This window comes from Saccopteryx leptura, chromosome 4, assembly GCF_036850995.1.
Source record: "Saccopteryx leptura isolate mSacLep1 chromosome 4, mSacLep1_pri_phased_curated, whole genome shotgun sequence".
NCBI lineage: Eukaryota > Metazoa > Chordata > Mammalia > Chiroptera > Emballonuridae > Saccopteryx > Saccopteryx leptura.
The window spans coordinates 31,119,177-31,134,526 of NC_089506.1; the positions used below are offsets into that span (position 1 = coordinate 31,119,177).

The 15,350-nt window shown below is 33.6% G+C and overlaps 1 protein-coding gene and 1 pseudogene across 1 annotated transcript in view; one reads left to right on the forward strand and one right to left on the reverse strand.

Annotated features, from left to right (window-relative positions):
• Positions 1–12,018, reverse strand: part of ADAM2 (ADAM metallopeptidase domain 2) — an 88,597-nt gene extending 76,579 nt beyond the window's left edge. The window contains exons 1-5 of the mRNA XM_066383598.1: positions 11,965–12,018; positions 11,608–11,669; positions 8,936–9,014; positions 5,358–5,434; positions 4,802–4,970 (exon numbers count right to left, since the gene is read on the reverse strand). Coding sequence (XP_066239695.1) covers positions 4,802–4,970; positions 5,358–5,434; positions 8,936–9,014; positions 11,608–11,669; positions 11,965–12,018 — 441 coding nt within the window. The remainder of the gene's footprint in view (positions 1–4,801; positions 4,971–5,357; positions 5,435–8,935; positions 9,015–11,607; positions 11,670–11,964) is intronic.
• Positions 12,019–14,207: 2,189 nt separating this feature from the next.
• Positions 14,208–15,013, forward strand: LOC136404137 (small ribosomal subunit protein eS6-like; annotated as a pseudogene).
• Positions 15,014–15,350: the final 337 nt, after the last annotated feature.

A 15,350-nucleotide genomic window follows, 5' to 3' on the forward strand; every position in this document is an offset into this window, starting at 1 on the left:
GATATGATGTCATCTAGTAGTTAAGTCAGGCAAAATTGTCAAGTCTGTTGAGATTTGAACTTTGGCTTGTCACTTATGTGACTTAAACTCTGCCAAAAAATGGGGATATAGAAGTAATTATTGTACCTATCAAGAAATGTTACTTATTTTCATAATTATTTTTACATGAAGATAGCTTAGGAGAAATGCACTAGTAAAAACTTGTAATACAAACATTGCAAACTCTTTAGGACTGTAGAAAACTCAAAATATCTTGTTACTAAAATAGCATACTGTCTACAAACACTGTACAAATATCTAGAAAGTTATGAAACTTTTATTATGTTAATTTCAGTGTATGCATTTTTTTCACATTAAAGTTTAAAACTATCCCACATTTTAGTCACACCATTAAGGAGCACTAAAGAGAGATCAAGAAATACGAGATTTAGTAGAGATTAGAAAAGTGATGCTTATAGTAACTTAAAGGAACAAGAAAAGTTGAGCCTGACCAGGTGGTGGCGCAGTGGATAGAGCATCGGACTGGGATGTGGAGGACCCAGGTTCAAAACTCAGAGGTTGCCAGCTTGAGTGTGGGCTCATCTGGTTTGAACAAGGCTCACCAGCTTGAGCCCAAGGTCGCTGGTTTGAGCAAGGGGTCACTCAGTCTACTGGAGCCCCCTGGTCAAGGCACATATAAAAAAGCAATCAAGGAACAACTAAAGAACTGCAATGAAGAATTGATGCTTCTCATCTCTCTCCCTTTCTGTCTGTCCCTATCTCTCTCTCTCTCTCGGTCTCTGTCACAAAATAAGAGAAAAGTTGGGAAAGTTCAGTAATACATATTTAAAGCTGACTGATCACTCATTTTTCTCCAATTGTCCCAAGCCTTGGAGATTTCAGGGTTTTTTTTTAAGATAAACAAGCAAACAACAACAACAGAAAAAATAAATTAAATCCCTATTGTCTTACTGTTTTTTAATCATTTTATTTATTTATTTATTTATTTATTTATTTAATTTTTTGTATTTTTCTGAAGCTGGAAACGGGGAGAGACAGTCAGACTGACTCCCGCATGTGCCCGACCGGGATCCACCCGGCACGCCCACCAGGGGCGACGCTCTGCCCACCAGGGGGCGATGCTCTGCCCCTCCCGGGCGTCGCTCTGCCGAGACCAGAGCCACTCTAGCGCCCGGGGCAGAGGCCAAGGAACCATCCCCAGCGCCCGGGCCATCTTTGCTCCAATGGAGCCTTGGCTGCGGGAGGGGAAGAGAGAGACAGAGAGGAAGGAGGGGTGGAGAAGCAAATGGGCGCCTCCTCTATGTGCCCTGGCTGGGAATCGAACCCGGGTCCCCCGCACGCCAGGCCAATGCTCTACCGCTGAGCCAACCCGCCAGGGCCTTTTTAATCATTTTCATTAAAAATTAAGCACCAGATATTTTATGAGTTTGCTTATAGGACTCCATCTTTTCATTAAAGTACCTAAACAAGGAAGTACTTTACTGAAGGATAAATATAAATGCATAAATTAATTCAGATAAACAAGGTATTAATGGATTGAGGGATTCAAACTATTTCTTTGTTTTAACCAACATAAGTGTTAAACATTCCCTGAAGGAATGTTGTCTAACACAGTTGTCTAATATTCTTTGAAATAATCTTTCATTCATTTAATAAACAATAAATTTTATGGAGAAAAGATACAAAGTCTATTTTAGCCAAATAAATAAATTTAAGACTAAGGTGCATAAGAGAATGTCAATAAGTTTGTCCGTTGAAAGGTGAGCAGGTGTTATATTTCAAACGACCTCAAAAGCCATTTTATGTAATAGGACAATATGGCCATTTAAGGAGAAAAATTCCTTAACTACGTACCATATAAAGATAACTTCAATTGCAGTAAAGTTTGCTTTAGTAAAGTAAATATTAAAGAATTTAATTCAGGCACAATAGAGAATACTATTGAATGATACAATATAAATGGGTTAGAGTTAAATTAAAAAGACATAAAAAGTCATTGGTAAGGATATTCAGGGAGTGCAAAAGAACATGATGATGATAGACAAACAGATGATAGATGATAGAGAAGTAGGTGGATAGATAATGTGTTCCTATATTTTCTTTAACTTGAGCAACCATTATGTTCAATATAGATCAATAACTCAGGAAAAAAATTGGAAAGAGAGTGGGAGATATGTAAATCACTGTAGATTAGATCATAGAAAAATATAGAAGACAAACCAACAAAAACTTGAAACATAACATAAAATATCAGTATCTTCAAGGAAAATCAGGAAAAGTGAGATAGAATGAGAAAAAGGCTGTTTCATTGGAGAGTAAAATGAGTTGAAAATTCTAGGGCTGTTTATTTTCATTTTACCATTAACATAACACTTAATTGTAATAAACTCCATCCTTTCCTCCTGAAATTGAGGAAAGACAGGGATATCTCATCTCACCTATTCAACAAATACTGGAGGGTGCTAACCAGGACAGCTGGGCAATGAAAAAGAAATAAAAGTTACGCTAACTGAAAAGGGAGAACATAAATTATCAGATCATCATTATTCAAGATGACGTGACCTTGTACAAAGAAAATCAGAGTCCAATAACACAGCTAAAAAAAAATTTCAGTAAGTCTGCAGAATACAAAATCAGTACACAAAATTAATCATTTCCAAACACTAATAATGAGAAAAGCAAATTTAAAATAAAAAAGTTAACTGTGCAATAGCATTCGAATAATAAAAATTGTCAAAATTTAACAAAATCAGTTTACTTGATGACTTGAAGACTGAACTATGAGAAACAATGCAGAAAATTTTTAAAGAAAACCTAAAATCAAAAAGCTACTACATGTTCATAGATCAGAAGAGTTAATGTTAAATGGCAATATTCTCCAAATGAATCATCAGAATCAACACAACCACAGTTTGCTTTTTTTGGGAAATTGAAATAAATAAATTTTAAAATTCGTTTGTTAATCTATAGTCACAAGAATAGCCAGAACAATATCAAAAAAGAAGAATGCACACTCATTCATTTCAAAACTTAATTCAAAGGTATAATAGTAAAAAAAACACACGCAGTTCTGACATAAGAATAAACATAAAAATCAAATTAGTGTAACTGCAATTGTGGGAATAATCCCTAACATTTATGGTCAACTGATCATTGAAAATAAGGACCATGAAAATTTAGTGGAGCAAAAAATTGTTTTTAACCAATGATGTTGGGAAAATTAAATAGCCAAACAAATAATGATGAACTTAGAATCTTATATCATGCCATACAAAATTAACTTAAATCAAATCATATATCAAATGTAAGAAATCAACAATAAAACTTATTGAAGAAATAGAGAAATAAAATTTATAACCCTGTTGAGATCGTTAATTTTATTTGTCAAGATAACTGGGCCACAATGTCCAGATATCATTAATGTGTGTGTATAAACAAATACATTTATATATGCACACACAAATGTATGTATACAGATATCCTGTTGGTTCTCTCAGCCTATTTTGACAAAAAAAAAACAAAACAAAAAAAAACACCTTACCCACAGATCAGAGATGGTTGAAAACTAAACTCAGAATCTCATTCTATGAGTTGATGAATTACAACACAAATTGAATTTCCATCACAGAATATATACTGATAAACTGAGGATATCAATCAGGAAAAAAATGGAAATCTTAATAATTGGAATGGGAACATATTGGAAGACTGATCAATCAGGGATCACCAGATGCCTAAATTATGAAGTCTTCTTTGCCAGTAGAAATAGCTCATTCTCATTATAAAAAGAAATTAACCCTAAATCTTGAGGAAAATATAATGGTTTCCCCTGATGCAGCTGTCTTGAAAGACCTTAGTGAGAACCTGGCTGGGTTGCACAGTGGATAGAGCATAGTCCTGGTGCATAGAGGTGCTAGATTCCATCCCTGGTCAGGGCACATAGGAGAAGCAACCACTCAGTGCACAACCAAGTGGAACAACAAGTAGATGGCTCTGTCTCTCTTTCCTTCTTTTCCTTCCTCCTCTTTCTCTTTCTCAAATTAATGGGAAAATTTTAAAAAGATCCAAGTGATACTATTAAGAAAACGTCTTCAATATTTATGAGAATGGCATTTGTATTTATTATACCAAAATTTTGACATAATGATAATGAAGAAAGAAGTGTATCTGCAGACAATAAGGTCTCAATTACAGGGGGAAAGGGCCACTAACAATGAAAGATGTCAGTTTGTAGTTCTGGAAATTTGAATGTTTGTAAGGTGACTAACTTTTTTACAATGAAAAGGAAGACAAAAATAAATTGAAGAAAACAATATCATGAATAAAAAAAAAATTATTCACTGCAACAATACTCTATAATATGATAAATGCATAATAAAAACATTTGTAATATTTAATATTGTAATTATGCTTACAGTCTATTAATTTTTAATAATAATTGTAAGAAAAAAGTACTCATTTAGATACAAATACATCACATCACACACAATGAATCAACTCTACATCGATCAAATACAGACATTTACAGATTAGACTTCCAATATTAAAAAGGAGGACATGTAGGAGGACACTTTTCGAGGGAGGACGAAACTTACAAAAGAAGGACTGTCCTCCCTAAAGGAGGATGATTGGTCACCTTAATGTTTGGTTTTAAGGCTTATAATATAACTCACAAAGTTTCTGGTACATTTAACACCTCTATCATTCAATCATATTTACTAAGGTAAAAAATTTATCTGAAAAATATATTGTTTATACAATAAATAATAATAACCATATAGTTACTCAGTTAATCACCTACCTGTAAACTTTGTATCTTATAAGACATATCTTTTGTCTCCATATTCACCTCAGCATATAAAGAAGAACCTGTTTTCTTAGGTTTTACTTGATAAATCACATGTTCAAAACCAACTGAAGGCTCCAAGGGCTCAATTCCATAAGTTACATTTTTAAGCTGTAATATGCCCCTATAAATTTCAAGATGCATTTTTTAAAAGTACATAAAATGCCATTTAGTCAGGTTTTTGTTTAATAGTATGTAGATAATTTTCAGTATTAGTCTTGGATGGTAAAATAGGAAGAAATTCCTAAGTATCCACAAACTGAGTGGTACTGAATAGCAATGCTATTGGTACTTGCTTAGCTATCGATATTTTTTGGTCTCCGAATATATCAAAAATCTTAACTCAGAGTACGAGTAGAAGGCATTAAAAGAATTTCTATACTATGTTTTTCCAAAGACAGTTTTCCACAATAAAGCATGCCTCACATTAGAACCCTTGAATATAATTTTTAAAATTAAAAAATTATTTCTAAAATAATTATTTTGTAGTTATAAAATTATATATCTCAACCTGAGTCCAGAACATGTGCTAAGGATCGCCACAGATTTTGGATAACCTTCAATATACCCTTGGTAGTAGCAAGAACTCTGAAAAATAAAAGATGAAGTATAAATATCTCTATTAGAATAACTCATGCTAAAGGTACTATTTTCAAATATTTAAGGCAAATGTTTATTTGTATATATGCATGAAATACTCATTGTTTCCAAACATATTTATAAAACTGTTAGATGAATATTTGCTCCAGTTATCCAAAACTCTTCCCATAAGTTCAAAAATAATTAGGCCCTGGTCTGGTAACTCAGTTGGTTAGAGAATTGTCACAGTACACCAAAGTTGCAGGTTTGATCTCTGGTCATGACACTTAGAAGAATCAACTAATAAATGCAAAAATAACTGTAATAAAAAATCAGTCTCTATCTCTTTCTTTCTTTCTCTCCCCATTCCTCTATTTCTAAAAATCAATCAACTAAAAAAAAGAATTAGTACACTGTAATTTTTTTCTTGTTATAAATTAAACATGACATTCTTCATCCTTAGGATCAAGGTAAAAATCTTCAGAAACTTTTGTACAGTGCATTTTCACCAGTGAAATAAAAGTTGGTTTTGCATCTTAATTGCATAATCTAACAACTTTCTTTGACTTGTCGTTTGCTTTTCAGATGTTCTTGTTTAATAATGATAAAAAATCAAACGCTTTTTTAAAATCACTTCATATTCATTTTGAAATATCTCCTAATTTTTGTGAGCAGTCTATATGTACCTCTTGGAGACCCCCAGATAATAAGCAGCTCCCGTGGCAGTAGAAGATTGTAGCAGAAATCTAATGGTCACATAGTCCAGACCTACAGCAGGCTAAAGATAACATATACGTTATCAGTTGTGTTTTTAGAAGCATTAGCTTCCTATCTCCAAATTAGTTAATTCAATATTAAACTATTTTTTTATACTGCCAACTCCTGTTATGTATTTCTTTGGACAAGTGTGTGCAGACAGGTAAACTCAGAAAAATCATTGGGGTTCCAGTAACAGTATCTGCCAAAATACAAATGATGGTGACTGACTCCCTTGCTATTGTAAGCATTGAATAAATAGCTTTTGGTTATTTTCATGTGTTCGGTTTTTGTTCATATTCACAAGATATAAGGAACTCAGCACATCATAATGAACTAACTGATGATGGAAACCAAAAATAAAGAGAAAATCTTAAAATAAACCAAAGAAAAATAGCACATAACATTCAGAGAAATAATGCAAACAATAATATTTTTTACTAGATAGAGAGATAGATAGATAGATAGATAGATAGATAGATAGATAGATAGATAGATAGATAGAAGTATAGATATGGGTATAGGTACATATAGAAATGGAACCAGAATACTATGAAATAAAATAAAGTTCTGGGAGAGAAAAAAGCTGTGGCATGCAGAATTACATATTAAGAAAAATTACTTTTAAAAAATGAAGATGTAGAGAATTGACATCTGGTATGACAACATAAGAAGCTCCACAAATCTGCTCTTTAGCAAAATAAATGATATTATAAATAAACAACCACTAAAGTTTTCTGGAAGTGGTCGAAAACGCAAGCAGTTTTAAGATAAAATGAATAAATAGCTATTCAAGTAAACTTAGGAAAATTCAGAAAGAAGCATGGAAGCCTGTTTTATTTGAACCAAGTTCCTTCCTTCCCCACCTCCAAGTTCAATTAGATGTAAGAGCCTGTACAGGGTAACACAACATGCTGTTGTATAATAATCATTTTTAATGAGTAGAAAAAGTACACTCTAAAGCAGGGGTCCCCAAACTTTTTACACAAGGGGCCAGTTCACTGTCCCTCAGACCGTTGGAGGGCCGGACTATAAAAAAACTATGAACAAATCCCTAAGCACACTTCACATATCTTATTTTAAAGTAAAAAAACAAAACAGGAACAAATACAATATTTAAAATAAAGAATAGGTAAATTTAAATCAACAAACTGACCAGTATTTCAATGGGAACTATGGGCCTGCTTTTGGCTAATGAGATGGTCAGTGTCTGGTTCCATATTTGTCAATGCTAGCCATAACAAGTGATATGACGCGCTTCCGGAGCCCTGACGCGTGTGTCCCTCATCGCTGCGCTTTGTGGCGCCACCACATACAGCACACAGGATGCATCCTGTGCTCTCTCACTGACCACCAATGAAAGAGGTGCCCCTTCCGGAAGTGCAGCGGGGGCCGGATAAATGGCCTCAGGGGGCCGCATGTGGCCCGCGGGCCGTAGTTTGGGGACCCCTGCTCTAAAGTAATGATAAAGACAGAGTATAATTAGTACATAAACCAGTACCACAGTCATTTATTATCATTATCAAGTACTATGAACTATGCATAATTGTATGTACCATCTCTTGATATGACTGGCAGTGCAAGTTTGTCTACACCAGCATCACCACAAACATGTGAGTAATGCACTGCCCTACAATATTACAATGGCTATGGTGTCACTGGGTATTAAAATTTTTTCAGTTCCGTTACAATCTTATGGGACCACTACTGTATAGATGCTCCATCATTGACAGAAATGTCATTATGTGGCACAGGACTGCCCATTATAATAGAGACCAATATTTAACAACTTACTACATTCAGGTTATTAATAAAGCTTTCTTTGTTTTTTTAATAATACATTTACTTTTCATGGTTACCTTTTAGGTAGTAGAAAGTAGAGTTAAGTGTTAGTAATAGCAAAATTATATAAAATTCAGCTGTGAGATATTGTGCTATGTATCTCTTTGTTTCTCTGATTTTAACATTTTCTCTTCTCTCTTACACACACACATACATGACACATAAACATACATATAAACATATATTTGTGTATATGTATATGTCATAATACTGTTTGACCATGTATTGTCTATATATCTGTATAGACTACCCCATAGATAACTCACATATATTTATCCAGTTTGTTCAGCAAAATTTAAAGCAATTATTCACTATCTCTATCATTTCTTCTGTTAAGAGCTTAGTCTGTATAAAAATGCTTTAATTTTAAAGTACTGGTAGATTCCACATATAGAAATCAGTAATGCAAATGGAAAAAACAACAGGAATTGGTAGAGGAGGGCAAAAGTAAAAATAAAAACAGCATTTCAGACTCTATAAAATGAAGCTCCAACTGTTCCAAATATATGAAAATTTAATATATTCTTAAATGTGCATAAAATTCCATGTGTATTTGCTTGGTCCCTAAAAATACTTCAGAAAAGTCTCTGGATTCTCCTTTTATTTCCAGATTTAGCTTTCCTAACTTAAATTGTACATTTTTGTCTTTAGTGTGTCACAGCATAGTCAACCCTTTGACCACATGAGCACATAGATGTACATCATCAAAAAATAATAACTTTAAAACATCCCGATCATTTTTGTTTTGAAGAATCATCTGTGTAATGAGGTTCACTCAAGACAACTCATCAAAAAAAGATGTTTAAATTCATGTCAAAACAAAACATAACTTCAACCCTTTGTATTCCAGCAATAAGAGGACCCAAATTGATGTGATCATAACAAGAGTAAAAGAAACAATTAAAATCATACCTGAATTTGTTGTTCAAAAGGTTTCATATAGCCTGCGTCACTATAACCATAAACTTTAAAATACTGAGGTAAAAAAACTCTGCAAAAGAAATAAAAAGAATTTAGTAAAAAAATTGTTTTGTTTTGTTTTATTCAATGGGGGGGGGGGCAGAGACAGACTCTATGTGCCAACCAGGATCCACTGGGCAAGGAAGGCCACTAGGGGGCAATGCTCTGCCAATCTAGGGCATTCTTCCGTTGCTCAGTAAATGAACTCTTCTTTTCTAAGCTTTTATTTTGAAAAGATTTACTTTGTTATATTTATTATAACTAAGCAGGTAAACAAAGGGAGATATAGAAGAAAATACAGAGAAATTTATTCTCTGTTTTGCTCTCATTTTTCTCAAAGATATTAGTTTCCCATACTCCCCTCACTCACTTTACTGTTACAGTGCCCTGCTAGCTGTTTTGTTTTTAACACAAGTTAAAACAAAACATCATTTGCCTCAGGGTATTTGCACAAGTGTTGTCCCTTCCTGGGATATTCTTCAGCATGGCTCATCGTTTCATTTACTTCAAGTCTTTATTGGATTTTCAAAAGATATTTTTACTTTGCTTTATATTTTTGTTTAAGCATTTTAACACTCTTCCTAATCTATTTATTTACTAAATCATTATTAGAATCTACTGCTAATAGTATAGACTAAGAGATTCATATCTATTTTGTTTACTAATGCATCTCAAGCACTTAGAAGAATATCTGGTAAGTAGCAAATGGCCAATGAATACTAAACTATGTAGTATGACAAATGTTCAACAGATTAGATGGCATCTCACATTAAAATATATTATTTGTAAATATGGCAAGAATATGCTTAAAAGGCCCTATAATGGGAAATGTAGGTATAGCTATCCTATTTTCATTTTCCCAAGCTAGTATAATATAAAGATTGTGATTGTTATGACAATCTAAATTTGTTGAAGCAACAGGTCCAAGAGCCAAGCCATTTACAAGTGGAACAAATTTTTTTTCTCTTGTCTCGAAAGAAAGAAAGAAAGAAAGAAAGAAAGAAAGAAAGAAAGAAAGAAAGAAAGAAAGAAAGAAAGAAAGAAAGAAAGAAAGAAAGAAAGAAAGAGAGAAAAAGGAAGGAAGGAAGGAAGGAAGGAAGGAAGGAAGGAAGGAAGGAAGGAGATGACCTACAGAGAGGTGATACTCCAGGGAACACACCAGTTCTGAGTTGAAACTATACAAAGAAATTTAGCTAGTGATATACAGGTACGATTATTTTTGCAGAGAAACAAAAACTATAAATATCCACATTTGTCCCAAGGAGAAAGCCACTACTTGGAAGTATAGAAATAAACAGAAATGTGGGGGGCATGCAGGCCTGGAATAAAAATACTGAACATTTAAAATGTATCAAGGATATAATTCATGACTGTATATTAAACAATAACTTATTTTAAGAAAATGTTTGCTAGTGGTAAATTGGAGAAAATTGCATATGCAAACATATGAGGGATAGATAAATAGTATTTAGGGTACAAAATTAGCCTTAAATTCTTAAATTAAAAATTAAAATGATTGATGCATAATTAACTTAGGATTCGTTTGAAGAAGTTATAAACAAAGAAAAAAAATAACCCCAAAAGATATAAAACAATGTAGTAATATAAAAATCATATAATATAGATCAGTGTTTTTCAACCGTCAGTTCTTGGACAGATGCCAGTCTGCCAGAAATTTTGTGCTGGTCTGTGAAAGAGTTAATCATTGTGATGTTGTATGAAGATTATAAACCCAATAACCTTAGTCAAATTCATTTATGAGCAGGGTGATTTCTTTCTTAGTAGTACCTGAAATAATTCTCCTATTTTCACCAGTCCCGAGTGTAAAAAGGTTGAAAACCACTGATATAGATGATCAACAAAACAAAAATTAGTTCAAGAAAAGCTTATTAAGTTCACAAAGTTATATTGTGATTTGTCAGAGAAAAAAGAAAATAGATAAAATAATTAATATTAGAATGGAAGAGGTGAGATGACCTTAGAAAAAGCAGTTTTTAGAAAAAAAAATATAATACTATAAACCAGAAATGGAAATGTTAAATTGAGATGATGGAATACCTAGAAAATGTATAAAAACAGACTCAATAAGAGAAAATACACAATCATAAAGCCTTCAGAAAAATTAAAATCAATAATAAAAAGTTTCTAAACTAAGGAACTCCAGGTGAAGGTATTTCACAGGTGAGCATTACCAGACACTCTACATTTCAGTGACCTGAAAAAGATGCAATAATCTTCAAGTCTAAAATATTTACTATCTGACTCTTGCTTTAAAGATAATGACCAAAAAAATAGAAACAAAGACCTGTGCCACAGCTGAAGTAGTGAGCAAGTGACACTGTGCAAATGAAGAATCTGGACCAGAATTGTGCCTTCAGAATAGTGGCTTCTATAGTGTCTTAATGCCCTCTGGTCCCTAGCATAAAAAGATATGATTTGAAATAGTTGTCCCTAGTATGAGAAAATATAGTCAACGTTCCAATAAAGTGCATTGAGCTAGAAATATTCTCTTCAATTAAGGAACAGGAAAAAGAAAAATCAATACCTTCTGTTCACAGACTATGGACAGAAGGAAAGTATCCAGTCCTGACCATAGTAGAAACATTGCATGCAAAAACAAATACCCTAAACTGTATCTCGGGTAGGTGTTAAATGGATTACAAATAGCCCCATCATTGCTGAAATCCTGAGATGACAAGAAAAATAGACATTGGACCAAACAAATAAACCCATAGGTGTGGGAGACAGACTGTAAGCTGATAAAATCTTTACAGCCTAGGGCAGTGGTTCTCAAAGTGTGCACCAGGGCACACTGGTGCACCCTAGAAGATTTCTAGGTGCGCCCTATGGTATTCCAGAGAAATATGTGCCTGTTGAGGACAAAAAAACCAACAGGGTTTTTGGAGTTTACATTTTTGGGGTACAGAGGTGTGGGGAATTGGCTGTAAGCTGACAGTCTGCCCAACTCCCACTTCACTTGCCTGATTAGGTTGCAAAAGGCTGTTAAACTTTGGTGCTGGATTGTTTACCCCCATGTTCTCAGGAAAGACTGGAGGCAAGTTTCTTCTATCCTTTGGTGTAAAGTTAAGATAATATGTATGGAGGGGGATTTCTGTACTTGGTAAAATTCTTGGGTTGCCTTGGAAACATGATCAAAGATCTCATTGATATGCTAATGGACAAAATTGCCCTATAAATAAAGCAAGATGTGGTTTTTGGGTGTGCTTTGTTCTTGCCAGCAGCAATTACTGGGCCCTCCTGACCCCATATTTTCTTAATTCTGTGTATTTTCTTAATTCCACAGCATTCCCATTCAGGACCTGGAATTACTAGCTGTGCTGGTTCACAGCATGTGCCCAGATATAAAAATAAATATAGTTACTCTATTATACCATTTCATTACAGAAATACTGCTCTTTTTGTTAACACATCATTATTATATTTATTATTAACACATCATTATATTATTTTTAGATAAATACACCCAAATAAGATGGATAGATTTCTCAAAAAGAATCATGATATTGAAGAATCCAATTCTGGAAGTGAGCAAAAGTTAAGTGTAAATAAAATAGGACTTGAAGATTGACAGGCAGAATTTAATTTATAGCATTGTCTAACACTTAACACTGAATAATACAATTGGATTAGAAACCCATTCATGGAAGCTTCAAGTGATTTTGGTTTAACATTAACAGAAGAAGAAGAACTGGCAGCTATATCCACTGATCGTGGATTGATGATTAAACATAAGGAATTGTCTCTTGAAGCCTTTTGGATTTCTATAAAAGAAGAATATGTGGCAATATCTAAAAAAGCTTTGAACATTTTACTACAATTTTCAACATCCTATTTATGTGAATTAGGATTTTCTACCCTCAACACAATTAAGAGTAAAAAGAGAGGAATTCTTCAATGTATTGATGAGAAAATGAGAGTTTGCCTTTCAGATATGTGCCCAAACATTGAAGAAATCTCTAGGACACATCAAGCTTATGTTTCTCATAAACACAAGAATGAAAAAACTTAACACATTTGCGCTGGGACGTGCCAAATTTACTAAATCTTACTAAGAATGTATCTATATATATATAAAAAGATAACTTTTCTGTCTTTTTTTATTTTTTAACTTCTCTTTTTTATGATTTCTAAAAAATATAACTCAAAAAATGTAACATAAAAATGTTAATGTCAGAATAAATTTAATTTTGTCGTATTTATTTTGTTTAATTACCTTAAAAGTGCGCTTGGACTTTATTTTTTTCTTTAATATTTGACTTAATTATTATAACATATTTTTCAGAAATTTGTATTTAGTGAACCTATAATTATCTGTAGAATTTAAATGTGCCCCGACTTCAAAAAGTTTGAGAACCACTGGCCTAGGGCTTAGTTTAAGACTAAGCACTTCTCCAGCCTTCTAATAATAAGATCTTCCACATACCCTTATAATACTAAGATCTTCTCAACACCCTTCTCAAAGCTAAGCTTTTCTCCATACCCTTGACTATTGCATGATGTGGGATGGTGCACTCTTATGAGGAATCCCATTTATGCCTCAGATAAATGGCTTTGTATCAGAGACTTCCTCATTTGTATATTGGCTTAAAGGCTTTAACTTCTACACTATAAATATAAGGCAGATCGGGGGCTCTCTCTCTTTGATCTTGCCATCAGCATTGAAGAGGCCTCCTGATCTCATCCTATTTTCTAGATCAGTCTCTTTTCTTAATTTCGTGCAGGATCTGCAAAATCATTCATAAAACCACCCTAGAGAGAAGCCTCTCCAACCCAATATAAGGTCAGGAAATATCACTGGAAGATAATGTCCAGTAGAAAAGGTTCATCAATGATAGTTGCAGACATATAGAAAAACTCAGAGGTTAAAAAAAGAGAGAATTTTTGTACAGAGAAATAACAATAATTAAGTAATAATTAAACTCTAACTTAGAATAAATATACTTTTGTGTTCAAAAGAAAAAAAAAGACAGAAATAGAAACCATAAAAAAGATTTGAAGCATAAATATCCATGTTTATATAGAAATTCTAAACATTAAAAGTATAGCCATAGAAAAAACTCTGAAAAGTAGGTTAGACATACTTACATGAAGATACTTTAAAGTGTAAATTAAAATCTGAGGAAACTACCCAGAATAAAGAACAAATAAAAAACAACGAGAGCCTCTTTTTTGGTGTGTCCTGGAGGTGGTCGGCTGCTTTAGGATGAAGCTGAACATCTCTTCCAGCTACTAGCTGCCAGAAATTCATTGAAGCAGATGATGAGGGCAAATTTTTTACCTTTTATGATAAAGGTACACTGTATGTACCTCTATGTATGACCACTGAAGTTGCTGCTGATGCTCTGGATAAAGAATAGAAGGGTTATGGGGTTTGAATCAGTGGTGGCAACAACAAGCAAGCTTTTCCCGTGAAGCAGGGTGTCTTGACCCATGGCTGTGTCCACCTGCTACTGAGTAAGGGGCATACCTATCATAGACCAAGAAGGACGGGAGAGAGAAAGCACAAATCTGTTTGAGGTTGTACAGTGGATGCCAATCTCAGTGTTCTCAACTTGGTCATTATAAAAAAAAAAAGGGTGGGGGGAGAAAGATATTCCTGGTCTCATTGATATTACTATGCCTCCTCACTTGGGGCCCAAAAGAGTTAGCAGAATCCACAGACTTTTCAGTCTCCAAAGAAGATAATGTCTGCCAATACATTATGAGAAAGCTCCTAAAAAAGAAAGGTAAGAAATATAGCTTAAACCAAGCAACCAAGATCCAGCATCTTGTTTCTCTGTATGTTCTGCACCACAAATGTGGCTGTATTGCTCTAAAAAAATGACATGCTAAAAAAAATAATTAAGAGGCCATACAATATGCAAAACTTTTGGCCAAGAGAATGAAGAAGGCCAAAGAAAAACATCAGGTACAGATTGCCACCAGAGACGTAAGCTGTCTTCCCTGAGAGCTTGTACCTCTAAGTTTGAGTCCAGTAACAAAGGAGGTTTTATTATGAGAAACAAATAAATAAGAATAATCCATAAAATAAGAATGATGGGGGGAAAAAGAATATTAGAAATATATGTGATAGAATAAGTGAGTCAGGAATTGCTTCCTTAGAAGAACCAAAGGATCATTCACCCAGGTTTACTTCAACTAAGAGGGCCCAATATATATCCAACAGCATTCCATAAAAAGTTAATTAAGTGAGTAAGGGGAAAGGAAATATTAATTTTAAAAATTGGCAAGAAGTTTCCACAATTGAATCAAAGATATTAATCTTCAAAACAAAAATCACAGAAGTTTTGGAGATATAACAACAAAAACACATGATTAGCATATTGCAGAAAAACTATAGCATCTT